This window comes from Microtus oregoni, unplaced genomic scaffold (genome assembly GCF_018167655.1).
Source record: "Microtus oregoni isolate MIOR12 unplaced genomic scaffold, Mior012 000045F_ref0000178, whole genome shotgun sequence".
Lineage (NCBI taxonomy): Eukaryota > Metazoa > Chordata > Mammalia > Rodentia > Cricetidae > Microtus > Microtus oregoni.
Genome location: NW_024543219.1, coordinates 1,822,217 through 1,840,633, shown reverse-complemented (window position 1 = coordinate 1,840,633; position 18,417 = coordinate 1,822,217). Strand labels below are relative to the sequence as shown.

General features: G+C 41.1%; 1 protein-coding gene across 6 annotated transcripts in view; it reads left to right on the top strand.

Moving 5' to 3' along the window:
* Cab39l (calcium binding protein 39 like) overlaps positions 1-18,417 on the top strand; it is a 103,743-nt gene that overhangs the window by 59,587 nt on the left and 25,739 nt on the right. For all 6 annotated transcript variants that reach the window (XM_041633816.1, XM_041633817.1, XM_041633820.1 and 3 more), the window contains 2 exons: positions 7,018-7,136; positions 16,756-16,924. In XM_041633816.1, coding sequence (XP_041489750.1) covers positions 7,018-7,136; positions 16,756-16,924 — 288 coding nt within the window. The remainder of the gene's footprint in view (positions 1-7,017; positions 7,137-16,755; positions 16,925-18,417) is intronic.

The following is an 18,417-nucleotide window of genomic DNA, read 5'->3' as shown; positions in this document are numbered from 1 at the left end:
TATTGTATTCTCTCCAAAAAATAGTGATATGGTGCCATTTTGTAACTGGTGGCTCCGTCTTATTCTTTAGTACCAGTATTCAAAAGGAAGAAACACCGAAACTCTGAGTTTGAGGCCAGCTTGGCATATACATTAAGTGCCAGGCCAGGCAACATTGTTAGACCCTGTGTTACAAAAGAAAACATGGCACTTAAGACTAAAATGTCAAGACCTCTGATATTGTGGGCTCAAGATTAAACTTAGAACTGTGTCTTTTGAAGTTTGGCCACTACTTAAGACATAGCTTTAGGTCATTTCATATTCTGTAATGCAGGTGGTAAGAGATGAAGGGGTTAAAAATGTATTGCACGACAGGACTGATACATTTGCTTTAAAGGCAGGTATGCCTTGCCACGTAGGGGTGGGTGCAAAAGTCGAGTGTTCAGGCTAAATGAGAAACCAACTCCAAGTGGCAGAAAATGACACTGCGATCTAGCGGTCATTTCTTCCTATTGTCAAACTAGAATGCAAGGGAACAAGTCACTGTCAACAAGAGTGTGTGAGCGAAGGGTTTCAAGCCAAGATGAGGAGAGCCACCTGAAGAGCCAAGGATAAGCGGAACAAAAGAGGGGTGCAGAGAACTGGTTGGTACAGTTGGGCTGGTTGACAAGAATAGCACAAGCTCTTGACCGGTTGTTGCTCGCTGGTGTTACACATTCAAGGAAAGAACTGGTGATAAGCTGGAAGAAAGCATTTTTCAAGCTACTTAACTCTTTCTAATAGTACTAGTTCTCGACACAGAACCAGGATGAACCCGTTCAAGGTTAAATTAGCCAGATCATGAGATTTCAGAGTCCCAGAGCATGCAGCTGCTATGGTAACCATGACTGCCTAGCACAGTGGGGGCTTTCAAACCCTCTTCCTCTATATGTACCTTCACCATGGTAGAAAGCCCCACAAGACAGATTCCTCATCATTTCAGTAAGATGCTTCATTGTCCAAAATTTATGAAAATCTTTAGTCACTAAACATATTTCCTTCCTCTCTGGCCCCATTTAAAGCCATTCTTTGCTTTTGATTTTATTACTTTGAAAAACTGAAATCATAAAACCTGACAGTCCAAACCTTCCTTGTAGAGGTCAGAGGATAACTTCGTAGAATCAGTTCCATCCCTTTACCTTTACATGGGTTCTGGGGACTGGATTTGGGTCCTCATGAACACAATACCAAGATTTCTCTTCAGGCCTTTAAAAGTAATCACAGTACCACAATACTGTTACAGTTAGTCTGTGTTGTTGTTGTTGTTGAATAACAGGATACTTGAGATTTTCCTTTTGTTAGCCTAGAAGTGTGTAGTGATTTCTCACTGAGAAATTAACTCATTCTCACTCGGTGTGACGCCCTGGAGATTCTCCTCAGCCTTTGCCTTGCCCAGACTCCTTCTCATTGATGGGTTCATTGTATGGATGTTGCATTGGACATTCATCCCTCCCTGGGGGATACTTGCTGTGTTTCCAGTTTTATCATGTACAAGGAAAGCTGTATGTCCATTTGTGTAGAGTGTTTTTCAATATGAAAACAGATTTTCTTTTCCCGTAGACAAAGTGCCCATGAGTGAGATGGCTGGGTGTTGCTGTTTGCTTCTGTCTTTTCATTTACCTGTCCAGGTGCTAGTGTTCTCTCACTGCCAATTCGCTTTGCAATTTCTTAATAACTAATCAGAATGAGTTTATTTTCCTGTGTTTATTTACCATAATATCTGTTATAAAGTGGGGGCTCTTTTGTCCCTTTTTTGAAGAATACTTTTGTTTTCCTTATTATTGTGTGAGTGCGTGGACATGCCTGCCACAGCATGTGTATGGAGACAGGAGAATGACTTCATGGAGTTTTCTCTCCTTCCGTTTTTGTGGAGGTCCAAGGATCCAGCTCAGGTTGTCAGGCTTCCCAGCAAGCGTTTTACATGCTGAACCATCCTGCTGGCCCAGGAATTCTTTAGTGCATGCTGTCTGTAAGTCAACACCCGCAATTTTAAATCAAGTCTTTTCTAACCCTGTCCTCCCTTGTCTCTGCACTTACCAGCAGTTACTCTGGCCATGTTACTCCTTTGCTCAGTTTATTGTTTGATTTCAGTCGCTACTCCCTGGCATGCCATTCATTAATTCATTAAACAGATAGCTGCCACCTTTTATGGATTTGCCAGCTAAGACGTGCTTTTCAGAGCCTAGCGGTGGTGGTGCACGCCTTTAATCCCAGCACTCAGGAGGCAGAGGCAGATGGATCTCTGTGAGTTCAAGGCCAGTTCCAGGACAGGCTCCAAAGCTACAGCAAAATCCTGCTTGAAAAGTGCTCTTTAGGCTGAAAATCCATTAATTAATATGTAATCCTAAATTACTGCATTATTTTTGTTCATTTTTGGGATGTAGCTTCCTTATAATCTACAACATGTTAGTCGTTTTCTATTTTTTTACTTCTCTGGCAACTTCTGCATTCCCATTTTCTCTAATTCTCTTTATCTGGACCCTCTGGTCTGGTTTGAGAAGTGGTCTCTAGTAGCAAAACTTGTTACCCACAGGGGCTCCCTCTGCCTCTGCACGTACTTGCTAAGGAACTGGAAGAATGCTTCCCTCTGTGTGGAAGCTGGACGGAGCTCTGTGGAGCTGCATTGCTGCTGGTCACCGGGATGCCTTGTGGAAATGTTTTTGTGGCATTTTACTGGGAGGTATGAAAAACAGAGCCTTAGGACATTTCGAACAGGGCTGGCATTTAGTCCACGGTACTGCCCTGCAGAGTCTAGGAAGATTTGCATACCACAGGATTGCTCTCAGTTAAAGCTACATTTATGCTTACAGAAATGCCTCTTTAATACAACGAATATAGTACTTACAGCGCCCATAAAAGAAGTTCAGGTACTATGAACATTTTTTATGGACTGAAGTGCTCCCCTCCCAAAGTGGGGGTAGGACGGGGCTAGGGCGTGCCTCGCAGTCCTTCTCCTCTAAGTACATCACAGGCTCTCAAGAGTCCTGCTTTTTTTTTTTTATTAAAATTTGCATTTGGGTATGGTGAGATACTTTAAAGAAAGAAATAATTTGCTTTTACAGTACTGAGTTTTTATTTCCCTGTCTTCTCAGTCCCCTAAATCAACCAACACCCCCCCACACACACTTAATTTTTCCACCCTCTTTTCCCCTTCTGCCCTAATTTCTTAATATTTCTGAAAGAAAGTGACAGCAATGGAAAACTGTAGCTATTTCTGATATTAAATCATCTGTTGATATTTTGACATTCCAATTTCTTACTTCTACTAGTTAGTTAGACCACAGTTTTTAGCACATGTATTTGTGGGTGTGTGCTACAGCAGATGCTGGTTCTCTCCTTCCAGGATTGAACTTAGGTTCATTACTAAGTCTTTTATTGCTTAGTTATTTTGTTGATTTGTTTCTTGAGACAGTCTCAGTGTGTAGCTCAAGCTAGGATCATGGTTGTGAGCTACCATACCGAGCAGTTGGCTGCTCTTTATTGTAGCAACTAGGATAGTTCTTTGTGTCTACATAAAAATAGAGCTGAATTTTGTTATTTAAAACATGATCAACAAAGAAAAATGCCTTTTAAAAATTTGACCTCTTTGTTTTTTTAACCTCTTTGTTTTGAAGTAGTTAATTACCTGTATGTAAGCAATGGGTCAGAGAACTTCCATGGACCTCACCTTCTTTTTGGGAGAATAAAGTCCTGCAAAACTGACACAGCCAGATTGTCAACGCTGACAGCATCTGATGTGGATCTTTTCCGTTACCACAGACATCCCTGACTTATAGCTGTTCAAACTAGACTGTTCTCTAGAACTTGATTATTTCAAAATCCTCATATAGATGGAGCTTTCTAGTGTGGAACCTTCTCCTTCTGGTTTTTCATAATGGACAAATTTCTCAAGACCCATCGAAGTTACTAAACTAAATCTGTTTATTACTCTGGCTGCTGAATGACCACAGTTTTTTTTAACCATTTGACTGCTGCAGAATTTTCTGGCTGTTTCCAGCTCAGCTACTACAAGTAATGCATGAGCATCACGGTCGGGTAATCATGTACTTCTTCCTCCATCATGATTGCCTAAGTGCCTGATAGGCTAGCTAGTTATGTGTTTCTTAGACAAATGCTGAAATGTTTTACATTTCCTTTCTAAAACTTCATATTTATTTCTATTTTTGTATGTGTGCATAGGCACACCTGCAACAGCTCACTCCTGTGAAGGTCGGGACAACTTTCAGGAGTGGGTTCTCTCCCATGAGGCTGTTACATGTAATGATTACCCAATTTATTCTAGTATAATAAAACCTCGTAAGTCAGAAATTGAAATAAAGACCTGAAAAATCCAATGAAAGCAGAGTGATTGACTGACCCTCTCTCCACATTTTTTCTGAACCACCAGCAGCAGAAACTCCCCAGAACTCCTTCTCCTCCTCCTCCTCTTGGGGGAGGGGCTCCTAAACCCTCCAAAAACTTTATGGCTAGTCCTGGTGAGCCAATCATTGACTCCATCCTTTGATTCAAGGTTGCTTTATTGGCACAGTGGATTGGCTGTATGGTCAATTCTCCTGCACCACTCCCGCCATGATTGGGAGTATCAGACTCAGGCCCTCAGCAAGTGCGTTTATCTTTTATCCACCAAACCATCTCCCTGCCCCATCTTTTACATTTCCGTTAACAGTGTGAGTTTCATTTTTGCTGTATTTCCCGTTGTCTTTAGTTTTCATTTCAGCCATATCTGTCAGAATGAGTAATATACATCTCGTGGCGCTTTTTGCCTACACTTCCTGAAGGTTATGATGTTCCTGTCTTTAGCTACATGGCCTCTTTGGTGAATGAAGTATCTTTCATGTCTTCACCTGTTAAGTCTGTACTCTAGCTACTGGTATTTCGTTGTGGATGCTTTTTACAGTATTTTCCCCACTCTGCCCTCTTTTCATCTTATTGACAGAAACTTTTTGAGAACAAAAGTTGTTTTGGATTCAGCGTTGCTTGTTTGTTAGGTTTTAATTTTATTTATTTTAATGTGTATTATGTTTTGCCTGCCCATACGACTGTGCACCATGTATGGATAGTGCCCACAGAGGTTGTATCAGATCCTCTAGGACTAGAGCTACAGGTGGTTGTGAGCCACCCGTGTAGGTGCTAAGAATTGAACCCAGGTTCTTTGAAAGAGCAATCAGTGCTCTTAACTGCTGAGCCATCTCCCCAGCCCCTGATTGTTTGTTTTGGTGGGTGTGTTCTTTTGAGACAGGGTCTCTCAACATAGCCCTGGCTGTCCTGGATCTCACTCTGTAGACCAGGTTAGCCTCAACCTCACAAAGATTTACCTGCTTCTGCTTCCCAGGGATTAAAGGCATGCATGAAATCAGTTTATTACTTCATTATCTTGTTACTGTGAAGGCTAAGAACTTTCTGCCTAATCATAGATCTTGCATCAGTCTGGTGTGGTGGTGCAGACCTATCATCCCAGCACTCAAGAAGTACAGGCAGAAGGATTACAAGTTTCAGTTATTATTAGCTAGAGCAAGTTGGAAGCCAACTAGGAATATATGAGATCCTGGAGAGGACAGGAACAGTTTTAAGACTGAGTTAATAATGAATAACCTTATTGATCTCATTTTTGGGTTTTGGGTCTTTTTTTTTTAAGTGTGTCTTTTGTATTGAAAAGTGACAAATTTAAAAATGAGAGGGTTCAGTTCCCTATTTATGGTAAGAGATATATGGGTATTCCATGTATCTGATGATACACTCTTATTTGTTTGCTTACCTTTTGTTGTTGTTGTTTTGGTCTGGTTTTTGGGTTTTTGAGGCAGGGTTTCTCTGTGGAACAGCTCTGGCTGTCCCGGAACTCACTTTGTAGACCTCAGACTCAGAGATCTGCATGTATTATTAAATATAGTAAGGACATTCATCTCAGAGTAGAATACCCTATTGAGTCTTAAAAAATGAACTGTAGAACTGCATGTAGGACACAAGGAGAACATGAGCCAGAGCTGCACGAATACTGAAGACTGTGAGCATACGCCATACGGTCAGTTGGAAGTAAGAGAGCCTGGTGCAGAAATGCAAAGCAACAGGCAGGGCCATGTAATGGAAGGCACTGGACTTTTCTAAGCCTAAGGGAGGTATTGAGGATCTTAGGGGAAGAGACTGCCATCACTTCTTGGTAGCTGGTTTTGCAGAGTGAAGATGCTTTGAAGGGGACACAGAGTAACTGTCAGAGCCTTTGGCCATCAGTTGACAAAGAGCAGGATGATTGGTGTCATTCTTGCCTCTCTTTCTATATGTGAGGCATGGTCCAGCTCATGGATTCTTTTAGAGGATCAGGCTCAGCTCAGGTGGTAAGATGTGTAAGAACTCAAAAACCGTCTCTCTCCAAGATTGGCAGTAGTTCTCACTCAGTCAATTGGGACCAAAAGTTTCTTCTTCTCCTCCTCTAGTCTATTTTCACATAGGTAAGACATATACATGCAAACTATATATTACATACGGAAAACTTGCAATTTAAATGTATATATCATTTAAAACATAGTTTTTTTTTTTAAAGGATCCAAGGTAAAAGAGTAGATAAACTGAAGGGATAGTGTTCCCCAGAATTATATGTCAAGAAAGAAGAATCTGACCCTCACATTTTATTTATTTTTAACTTCTGTTCTATTTTCTCTCATTTATGGAGGTTTAAAAATATCAGTTACTGTTTTCTTCTTGGGAGAACTAAAAGGAGAAAAAGCATAAAAATTCAATTCTTACTGCTACTTTCTACCCATCTGTGCCTTCCTATTTCCAGTTGTGTAAATGGACTTTAGCTTGTTAAGGTCCCCACTGTGTGCACTGGGTGAAGCGTTGCACCCAGTTAGTCTACTTTGTGAAGATAAATGAACAGAATAAACTACTGCTTCTTCATTTCATGTTGGGTGACACTATCTGTATGAGAATGTGTGTCTGTATCCCACGTCATGCAGTTCATCCATTTAAAGTGTATTACTTAATGGTGACATGTCTCTTTAACAGGGAAAAAAAGATGTGACCCAGATATTCAACAACATCCTGAGAAGACAGATTGGTGCACGGAGTCCTACTGTGGAGTACATCAGTTCTCACCCTCACATCCTGTCCATGCTCCTCAAAGGGTAGGTACCTGGCTTCTCAGGCGTAGCTGTTAAAAAGTATGCAGTGTGCCCCCTGGCCCCAGAACTGCAGGGTCAGTGTCTGCAAGGTAAGAGCAGCCCTCCAGATCCGGCTCTAAATGGCGTAAACCTAGAGGACATCCTTCCTTTGAGCTCTCCCCTTGTCAGTGTTGTTTGCATTTCCTGCCTCTCTTTCCTCTGCCTTCTTGCTGTCCATGTCTTTCTATATACTTCTTCTGCTTCCTCGTCTTCCCCGTGCATACCTGCCCTATTACTGTTTTTCTGCTTGCATGATCTTTTGTCCCATCATTGCACACACAGATGCACTGGCGCACATACATATTCTAGTTCTCCAACTCAAACGATAGGGCTAAGCCTTCTTGCAGTAGCTAACATGTCAGAGTGGAGATAAATGATCTCTGTGGGTATAAACAGATGTTTACACAGAGCTATAAAGGGGCAGAGGAACACTGAACTCCAGGAATTCCTGGTTATTGCTTTTTTAGTCTACTCACACACGTGTCTTGAGCATATCGAAGCCACTCTGAATCCTCAACATTGGTGCTCTAGGTGCCATGAGACATGCAGACAGCAGGTGACGGTCCTTCCCCCCTCCCGTGCTCCCTTTCTGTTCCTGTTCCGTATCTCAAGCCAGCACAGCTCATTTCACTGCCTAGTATTCTTGTTTCCAGTGCTGTGCCGCACGTGAAGTCTCTCCCACCTGTGTCGCGTTCCTCCCCTGCCTATGTGTAAATGTCTTACTGTGTTAGTGGCATATACACAGTTTGAGAGTCTGCTCTTTCTTTCTCCATCCCTCTGTCCCGTTGCCCAATGTCAGCCGTTCTCTTTTATTTATTTATTGAGTTATAAAAATCATACATTTACCTCTGCATTACAAATAATTCTTAGCTTTTGAGTTGGTGGAATCTAGTGGTTTATCAAGTTAATAGATTCCTAAAGGTTTTCATCTGTCAGTCACAGGGTGTTCTGACACAGAAATAAGCAAGAAAATGACTAGTTAGGGGCTAAATCCAGCCCCAAGATAAGGCTCAGACCTGCAGTACAAAAGCCCCACCACACCACTGTAGTCCTCAGCCAGTCAGTTCTGCAGACACCACTTCTTTCCAGGTATTCTCATTCAGATGTAAGTGGGGGGAGGAGGAGTTTAAATTGTTGGTGCTTCTGGGGACAGGGTGGATAAGGAGACACATTGGCTGGATTAGCTTTAACTCATCCAGTGTAGGAAGGGGCACTTCCTGTTTAGCCCTTTGTTAAAGTCAGCATTTTTACTAAATTACTTGTTGTGAAGGTCATTGAAAATTTAGGCTATAACTTGTATATCAAACAGTGGCATTGTTTAGGGGCTCAATGGTAATATGCTACACTAAACACAAGTCCAGCCACATGGAGTATCACGTAGAAAGAAATTGATACTTGTATAATAAGAAGAATCTACATGTGATGCATAAGGAACTTAGTGCCCACATTTTATAAAAAGGACTTTTTAAAGGACCATTTCATTCTAAATTAACTTTTTCCTGGCTGAGACAGGTGACATTCCAGCTGCAAATGAGGTCGTTAAAGTTCTCTCGGTGTTCCATAAAGAAATCAAAGCTATGATGAGATGTTCTACCTAATGTTAAAACCACACATATTTCCCCAAATCTTAGTTTTTAAGTTCATTGCAAAAATTTCCAACCATCTACAAAAGTACCAAATGCAACAGCTCATGTTCCCATCACTCAGCCATCACTACTTAGCTTGGTACACGCCATCTTGCCACTGTGCAGCACCCAACCCTCTTTTTTTAAATTATTTTTTTACTCATTTTATTATTTATTATTTTAACCAAGTACAGTTCCCCTTCCTTCCCCTGCTCCTGCTCCCTGCCCACCTCCCTCCAAGCCACCATCCCCCCATCCACGCCTCAGAAAGGGTAAGGCCTCCCATGGGCATTAAGGCTGAGCAAGGCATTCATTCCACCATAGGGAATGGGCTCTAAGAAGTCAGCTCATGCACCAGGGATAGATCCTGGTCCCACTGCCAGTGGTCACACAAACAGATGAGGCCACACAACTGTCGTCCACATGCAGAAGGTCTAGTTCAGTCCCATGCAGACTCCCCAGCTGTCTGTCTAGAGACTGTGAGCTCTCAGGAGTTCAGATCAGTGTCTCTGTGGCACCCAACCTTTTTAGTTGAGGTATTTTAAAAAGCAATTCCCTGAACACTTTAATAAGTATCTCAAAAAGAAAGATAACTTCATTTATCCACAGTATATTTAAAAGTTAATAAAATTCTGTAACAATACCCTTCCTACACTCAATTTTCCTTATAGTTTTTTTTTCCCTATACTTCACATATTGAAATAAGTATCCTAACAAGGTCTACTTAGTGTATTTGGTTATGATTTTTTGTTAGCCAAAAAATGTTAAGTCCCTCTCACTCAACACCTCATCCATCCACACATTTCTGTGCTATGAGTCTGTTGATAAGTGATTGTCCTGCACAGTGTCCTCTGTTGTGGACTTGTCACACTGCGTTCTTATAGAGTAATTTAAATTGTTACTTAATCTGGCATGAGGTGGCCAGCAGGTAAAAGTGCTTGCTGTACAAGCCTGACACTAAACCCATTCCTGAAAGATGTTCTTTGCCCTCTATGCATGGCATATGTATTGTCCCTCCCCATAATATTGAATTAAATAAGTTTTTAAAATAATAGTAAATCTTTCCATTTTTACTTGCTTCTAGACTCGGTCTGTTTAAAGACTTTATTAGATTCAAACTGAGCTTTTATTTTGGCAGTAGTATTATACTGGTAGTTCCCCGTAGTCAACATTCCCATCACATCAGTAGACATCCCTCTAAAGATGCTGAGACTGGGTCCTGGGCTCAGATGGTAGCATCTAATTAATCATAAGGCTCTTCTGTCATCCTTACATTGATCTTTTTATCAACCAGTGATAAGCATTGTCTAATTTAGTTATTTTGTTAGGGGTCACAGAAAGTAATTTTCAAAATCAATCTTTTGTTAATTAGTTTTCTAAAAAGAAAAATAACTTTCATACACCATAACTGTTATTTTCAAGTAGAATTCATATCAGAAAGGCAGAATAAATACTTATTTTCCTTTTCAGCTTGGATAAGTAATTGTCCTAGGAACTTACATTGGTGTTGGTGACTTCCTGCCTCTCCTCTCTCCCTATCTGCATCTGTCTCTACTCTACTTCCATCTCCTCTCACATACACAAGCATGCCCATCTGGCATCTTATTAACTGAGGAAATATTCCAACATAGTTCAGTATTGTGCAGAATTTTCTTTACATTGAATTAACTGTGGCCTTTTCTGGATACAGTCTTTTCACCTCACCAAAATATTCTGAAAGAACTTCTTTGCTTTCTGATGCAAGAAGATCTACTAGACCCAACTTCACATCTCCAGACACAGATCTGGCCTCTGGTTCTTTGATGAGGAATAGTTCTTAGAGAAATTAGTTTAGACTCCCAGTTCTTAAATTGACTTGTTACCATTCCTAACCTTTCACAGTGAACAAGGTAATTAATTATTTTTAAATTATGTAAATGCTTCCAGATTAGAAGTAGATCTTTTTGACTATTAAGTAGGTAAAATGTTCAGTAAATGACATTTTATAAGACATTTGCCAACGGCTGTCACATGGCATTGTTTGTTCCCAGCAGTAACAACAAGTCATTTTCTTTTGTATAATACAGTCTTTGTTCTTGAGATGCTCTTACACAAGATTTTTCTTCTGGCACTTTCTATGTAATTGTCATTGCACTCATGACCATTTGAAACATTTGCTCTTTTTATCCTTTTTATTTTAGTAATGCTTTTTATTCTTTAAAACTGTTATATACTTATATAAAATATTTTTATCATATCAATGAATGCCTTTTGGTATTAATAACACCATAATATAGGAAAAATCATACCTTGAGTCCAGTTAATGCTGTCCACATGCACACAGATATGGAACCATCCACTGAGGTATGGGCAAACTATCAGTGGTTGCATCCCCAAAAGAGAGTGACTCTCATTCCTTCAGTAACCATGAATTGCTTTTAGCTCCTTTGCCTAGGGTGGGGCTTCCGAGTAAAATTCTTACTGGCTTGATCGTATGATGGAGGAAGGTCATTGGCTAATAAAGGCACTGCCCTGGCCCATTTTATTGGTTAGAGGATAGGTGGGAGGAGTAAACAGAACAAAATGCTGGGAGGAAGAGGAAGTGAGCTCAGAGACTTGACAGCTCTCCTCTAGGGAGCAGACGCCTGAGAGAGACGCCATGCCCCGCTCCCGGGATGAAGCTCCCACCCAGGATGGACATAGGCTAGAATCTTCCTGGTAAGCGCACCTTGGGGTGCCATACACAAATTATTAGAAATGGGCTAAATTAATATGTGAGAATTAGCCTAGAAGAGAATGGGCCAAGCGGTGTTTAAAAGAATACAGTGTCTGTGTAATTATTTTGGGGCATAAGCTAGCCGAGCAGGCGGCCCGGGTGCTGGGAACACAGCCCCGCCGCCCTTATTACTACAATCGTGTGCAGGTATTATGCAAATAACCACAGGTTCTGTGAATTGAGTGGGCTGCTGTCATGTCATGTCCAGAAGTCTGTACTCCACAGCTCTCCTCCCCATCAGTCACCTCTTATATTCTCTCTGGCCACTCTAACTTTTCCCTGCACCTGGTGTGGGAGTTGAAGAGTTAATAGAGATTTTCAGCTGAACACTTAGGGTTTCTTATACCCAGCACCCTGACCAGATGTGAGACTCTGCATTCAATGCTGTGCAATGCAAAAAAAAAGCGACTTTTTTAAGCAAAGTTGAGAAGAACACAAATCCGTGGGTATAAACAAGCATTTAGAAAGCAGTTTAACAGTATGACCATTTAATAGCAATAGTAAGTACTCCCTGTAGAGCCTTTGATCTCCCTGACCATAGGTTTTTGATACCAGTTTTACAATACCAGTCCTTGAAATCCTTCCTATGGACCAGGCCTCTTATCTAATTTAAAGAAAAAGACGAAAGAAAGTGTTTTGTTACCCCGTAACCATCACACCACTGTTTGCACCAATGGGGACATCGTGCCAGCCAGGTTGTTATTCTGACGTGCGGGATCCAGTGGTGGGTGAGACTGCTGATGTCTTTTCTCCTCCATCAGCATGCAGAGTACCCTCCTGTACTTCCTAAGCTAGACAGCAGGGAGAGAGACTCCTGGTCAGTTGAGGTTGATTTCTCTAAAGACGCTCACTCTTCCGTTTTGCTTTAAGTAAGTTTAGAAAGATCTTCTCTGATCTGCTGCCATAGTGAACATGCATATGTTGTAGTGCGCCTTCTCCACGCTGACACAACTAGTCGGGTTCAGACTGTGGTTGTCTAACCTATAAATCAGGGAAGATATGATTCAGCTTTATAAAACAGTGACCCGCCCTAGGCTAGCCATTTGTGGTGTGGTTAGTCACAGGCCCTGTGACAGGAATAGAACAGATTAGGAAGGATAAAGACTAATTTCGAAACCTAAGACAGGCTTGGTGCATGGAACATGTCTTTATATAGTAAGCATTAACTTAGGAAACCAGGATTGTCAGGTTGAAGTGATGTATGTGAGTTATGGACCCCATAGACGATATTGAGGAAAATCAGAAAATTCCCAAACATCCCACTGTGTTCCTTACTTTAAGAAGTGCTGTGTCGGAGAATGACATTTTCCACTGTTGGGGTAAACTCCTGGGATGAATTGGTAAGTACTCTCTCCCCAGTGGAGTACTTTTTAAATGTTCTCTCGGTTCTCAAAACTAAACCATCAGCGCATCACAGATGGTTCCAATAAACTTCTTGAACTGAAAGGAAAAATAGAACTAATTATACCCAAAACTTGGAGTGGAAACTTTTTATAGATGGTCTCAGCTTGGAAACTAAATTCAGGAATGAGAGATGTTGGCTGGAGATCATGCAGCCTTTGTGTAAGGCAGAGGGACTCCCATTAGAGTTCTCTGGTATCGGTAGATTGAGTCTGAGCTTGAGGGTCATTGGAGTCATCATGTGCCTACACTGAAAAGCATGCTAGGCACTGGAGCTCATGGGGGAGGGGAAGTAACAATAAGCAGGACATAGACGCCCACTGGGACTGGAAGAACAGGGAAATGTAAAAGGGCGAGTGGAACACATCCCCAGACATGAAGTTGTTTGAAATGAAGTGATAGAAGCCGGCTTGTCGGGACTTAGTACAGTGTGACAGGATACTGCGCGATGGGAAGAGTGCAGGTGTGAGGTTAGGGACGGCTCTGTGGGGTGCAACGGAGGAAGAGTACGAAGGACTTGAAATGGGCCCTGGAAGTGCTGGAGGATGCACTGTGGTGCCAGACGTGTGAGGGACATTCTGCCCGAGAGAACTTCGTCCTCTATGGGCACAAGGGCTGAGGTGGGACAGAAAACTGGTGGCCTCAAGCCAGATCCTGTAAGGTCACAGATATCTCACCAGTGAGTGTAGATTTTAATTAGTCCTAGATAGTGTGTTTATCTAGTCCTGTTCACCCCTTAGGCCAGTGCTTCTCAACCTGTGAGTCAGGGCCCCTTTAGTGTGATATCAGATGTTTACCTTACAGTTTATAGCAGTAGCAAAATGACAGCTATGAAGTAGCAGTGAAAGATTTATGGTTGGGGTCATCACAACACGAGGAACCGTATTAAAGGGTCACAGCATTAGGAAGGTTGAGGACACTGCTCTAGGCCACTGGCCTTTACTTTATGGCCTCTAATACTCTTACTCGTAGTAAGGTAAGTGTAACTAGTATTTTTTCCTTGACATTTAAGAAAATATGCCCCTCTTTACATCTTTATAACATCTCATATCTAACAGCAGTGAATTCCAGTAGGCTGATTTCCAAATTCCTTTCATAAGAGATTGCTAATAGAAATGGCCACTCTTTCCATTCTAAAGAGAATTACGTCTATCTGAACATATCCGCATCTTGTGCTGCTGTGATCTACTGAAGGAACACTGAAATAGTACTCAAAGCGGTTCTCATTTAGCATACGTGACACTAAATCCGTACCACCCTGAATTTTCTTTGCTATTTACCTTACTGTTTTTTGGTTGGTTGTTTTTTTTTGTTTGTTTGTTTTTTGGTTTTGTTTTTTGGCAATTTGAATTTTGTAAAGTAGCCTACTTCCTAATGTGTAGGAAACGGAATTTTATTTTTTGTATCTGAATTTCATGCAAAAATAATATGGTCATATGAAAAAGGGTACATTGTTTTTTATTACTTAACAAAATGTTAGCATTAGTAGTTGGTAAGTTTTCATAAACTATCTTAAAGTTTGTATATTTACTTATCATTATGTATAAAACGCATCTGTGTGTGGGAATGTGCACATGAGTGCCAATGCCCTGGAGGCCGAGGTGTTGTCCTTCCCCTGGAGCTGGAGCTGCCCACAGCTGTGAGTCATCTGACAGGGATGCTGGGCTCCCAGCTCAGCTCCGCTGCAAGTACAGTAGTGCTTGTAACCGCTGAGCCTTCGCCCCAGCCTCTTTAAGTTTTATTTAAGAATTATTTAGTTTTGGCTTTCAGACATTTGATTTTTTTATTTTATTTACCAAAAACATAATCTGTGACAAAATTAATTTATGTAGATATTTTTCATTTTAAATTTTTAAAATAAACTTTATTATAAAAACATTTGCAAATAAATAAAAAAAAACACATCAAAAACCAGACCCAAAATCTATATAGCTTAATGAGCTTATAAACAGAATTGGCATTCAAAATGGAAGTTGTGGAGCTTCACCTTAAATTTTATACTTTCTGTGTCACATATAATTTATGTACTTAATCCATCACTAAACCCAAAACATCCATATTAAAACCAGAGCTAGAAGAACAATAAGTTGTATATCCCCTTTCATAACTTGTGGTAAGTTTGAAAGATAAGCCTGTTCCTTTGTGGGTGCCACACCATCCTGTTCTCAGAGAACACTGCACTCGATGCCTTTTCAAGAGCAGAGACATTGAGCAGTCTTCTCTGTAGGCCTTGCACTGAAACCAGATCTTAGTGCGAATTTGATTGAAATGGAAAATGTCAATCTGTAAAACCATGGTAGAATTTTGTCTTGACTCTGCTTCTCCAGTGTTCTCCAGCGGCAGCTGCCTCTGCTCTGTCTCTCTGAATTTAGCACATGGTTGCCACTGGATCATTCAATACAGGAATTGTCTTATCTGGACTGTTACCATTTTCTTGAAGTAGAATGTAACGCAGTCCCGTGTTCATTCAGATGTTGAATTTAACATTTGAAAGACATGCTATTTGGAAATGGGGCTGATCTGGTGTGCCAGCCTTTCTCTGTTTCTTCTGTAGAAATTCTCTAGTGTACTTTTCTATGAGCCATAATTGCACTTCATGATGTCAGTGAGCCAGTCAGGAGGTAGTCCTCTACTGTTCATCTGTTGCTTACAGGCTATATTATATATAATTCTCTCCTGTCTTTTTCTTTAATTCAAGACGGGTACTCTGCTGACAAGGAGTTATCAATGCTTTTGTATTAGCCATCTCTAAACTGAGGCCGACCGTCAGTGGCAATTTCTTAACTTTTTCACTATCTCGTTTCTCTATCAGTTTGTGCATGGTGCCACCATCCACCCAGCTAAGCACAGGAATCATTCTTGAATCCTTAGCATGGATTCATTCCTCATCAACCCCACTTCCTGTATCTCTAAATCTTGTTGGCTCTTCTTTTAGGCAGCATCATCAACGTCTACCTACAGTCTTGTTTTCTCCCTCGGCCACCGTACCAGGCTGTCATTACTGTTGCTAGGCATCCCCTCCTCACCCTCACTGCCTCCAGCTTCCACTCTAGCTGCCCAGTCTACTCCTTATTCACAAGTAGCCAGGGCCTTTTTAAATTATTTTGATGACTCTGGGAGTCGAACCAGGGCCTCCAGCATGCCTGAAAATCGCTCTCACTGCACTACACCCCACCCCTAGAGCATTCTATTGAAAACAAAATAACTTACTGCTTTAAACACTCCATCACACTTAAACCGAACTGCTCACCTTAGCTCTCAAATGTATGTGTATGATCTGGTCCTGCCCTGCCCTCTTGTGATCCTCCTCACTGCCTTCTCCATCCCACCATGCTGGCTACATTTCCTCTCCTCTGACTCACCAAGCTTGTTCTTGCCTTGAAGCTTCTTCCTCCTCCTTCAGTATAAATTAAAATACTCCCTCATATTCTCACAGGCATACATGTAAGTAGTCCACTTGAGATAGCCGAGTTTACTGCCTTCAGTTTTCACAGCACTTCAGAGCCTAGCAAATGACCTGTATATTCTTTCTATTCAGCTTCTTCCTCCCAACAAACACACCCTCACTAAAATGCTGGGGCTGCAGTGACAGTGACCTCCCTGTGTGCTCTTGTGTCCCCAACATCGGGACTAGTGCCCAGCACATAGCAGGCCGTGGGTTGAATGAATGGTGTTCGAATGAACTGTGACAAATAGTGTCTGTGTTTCTGTGATCAGCACAACTGAGCTGGTGCTTCTGATGCCATTGATGGATTTTGTTAGTAGAATAACTGTTCTGCTTTCTCTCTTGTTTGTGCTTTAGATATGAAGCCCCACAGATTGCCCTACGCTGTGGGATTATGCTAAGAGAATGTATTCGACACGAACCACTTGCCAAAATCGTCCTCTTTTCTAGTCAGTTCAGAGACTTCTTCAAGTATGTGGAGCTGTCGACATTTGATATCGCTTCAGATGCCTTTGCTACTTTTAAGGTAAAATTCCCCCCTAAGTCAGAGAAGATATTTATTTCAACTAAGTTGACCTTCAGAGAGGCACTTCTACTCCCTAGGCCTAAATGTCACCAGCCACGGATGAGGTGAGGCCAGCCTTTCACATTTGTAAAGTACTTAACCCAAGCTTAGTGGAATGGTGTCCCCTGAAGAGACAGAAGGAATATGTTCCCGTGTGTTAGCACTGCTGCACATTAAGAATAGGTTAAGGTGATAAGCCCCCACTTCAGGCACGTGTTCAGGGTAGCTCTGGAAGGGTGTGGGGAAGCCAGCCGCAGAGGCTCCCTCCTGGGCGGAACTGGGTGAGAGGAGGAGATAGGCACCAGCACCGTGGAGTATGAAGACATCAAGTCACTGTATTGGTGTAGCTTTCACACTTCCATGGGGTAAGCAAAATATTAATAAGTATATTAATATTTTGATATGATCGGTCATCTATGTGTACTTATATTTTATATGTTGACAGTATAATCATCTGTGTTTTTAATCATCTGTTGTCTCCTTTGTCATTTTGTGGGTATATGTCACATAACTTAGTTTTTTAATTTAAAAATGTTTTAGTCATGGTACAATGTATGTACCATTAGCCATTCTTTATGCATATTTAAATGGCTAAGTCTTTGTCCATCCCTCTCCAGAAGCTTTTCATCTTGCAGCATTGAAACTCTGTCCTACTTAACCTCCCTTTCTCTCCTCCCTCTAGTCCCCAACCATGATTCCACTCTCTGTTTTTATGTGTTTTACCATCAAAAGGATGTTCAGAGAGCATGTCGGAAAATAGCGTAGCTAATTTGCAAATGAAGCTACTGGAACTTATGTTTTCAATGATACATTCACCTTTAAGGATTTCATTTTAGAAAGCAATCCATTTATGGTTATGATTCTGCTATTATTTAATTTGTTTGAAATTGGTATCAATGGCAGTTATATATTCAGTTTTTCTATAATGGAAAACCTTTTCCTTCAAAGACAGCTGAAAGTTTTGGAAATGGTCATACATACAGAGTCGTTGTGCAGCTAAGTGTACTTGCCACCAAGCCTGTTGACCCTGAAACCCACATAGTAGAAGGAAAGAACCAACTCCCATATGTATGCTTGGGTGCATGCACCAACACATAAAATAGATAAGTAAGCAGATATATATTTTTTAAATTTGAAGAACATAAAGCTATTTGACACCCAAGTTAAGAGGACGAGGCAAACGATTCGCTAGCTACAGCTGTTTCTCTTTTGGCTTATAACAGAAGTCGTAATGGAAAAAAGTAAATTCTAAGGTAACTAATATCGAGTCTGGTTTTCTTCACTGTCTATCACATTTCTTTTGAAGGTAATTTCTGAAAAGAAATTCCAAAAATTGTGTAAAGGCATCATTAGAAACGTAGACATTGGGAAGTGGATAAAGTTCATTTAAATATATAGATTGAGTCATTTCTTCAAAAACATTTCAGCAGTTTATTCATTCACATAATTGTAAA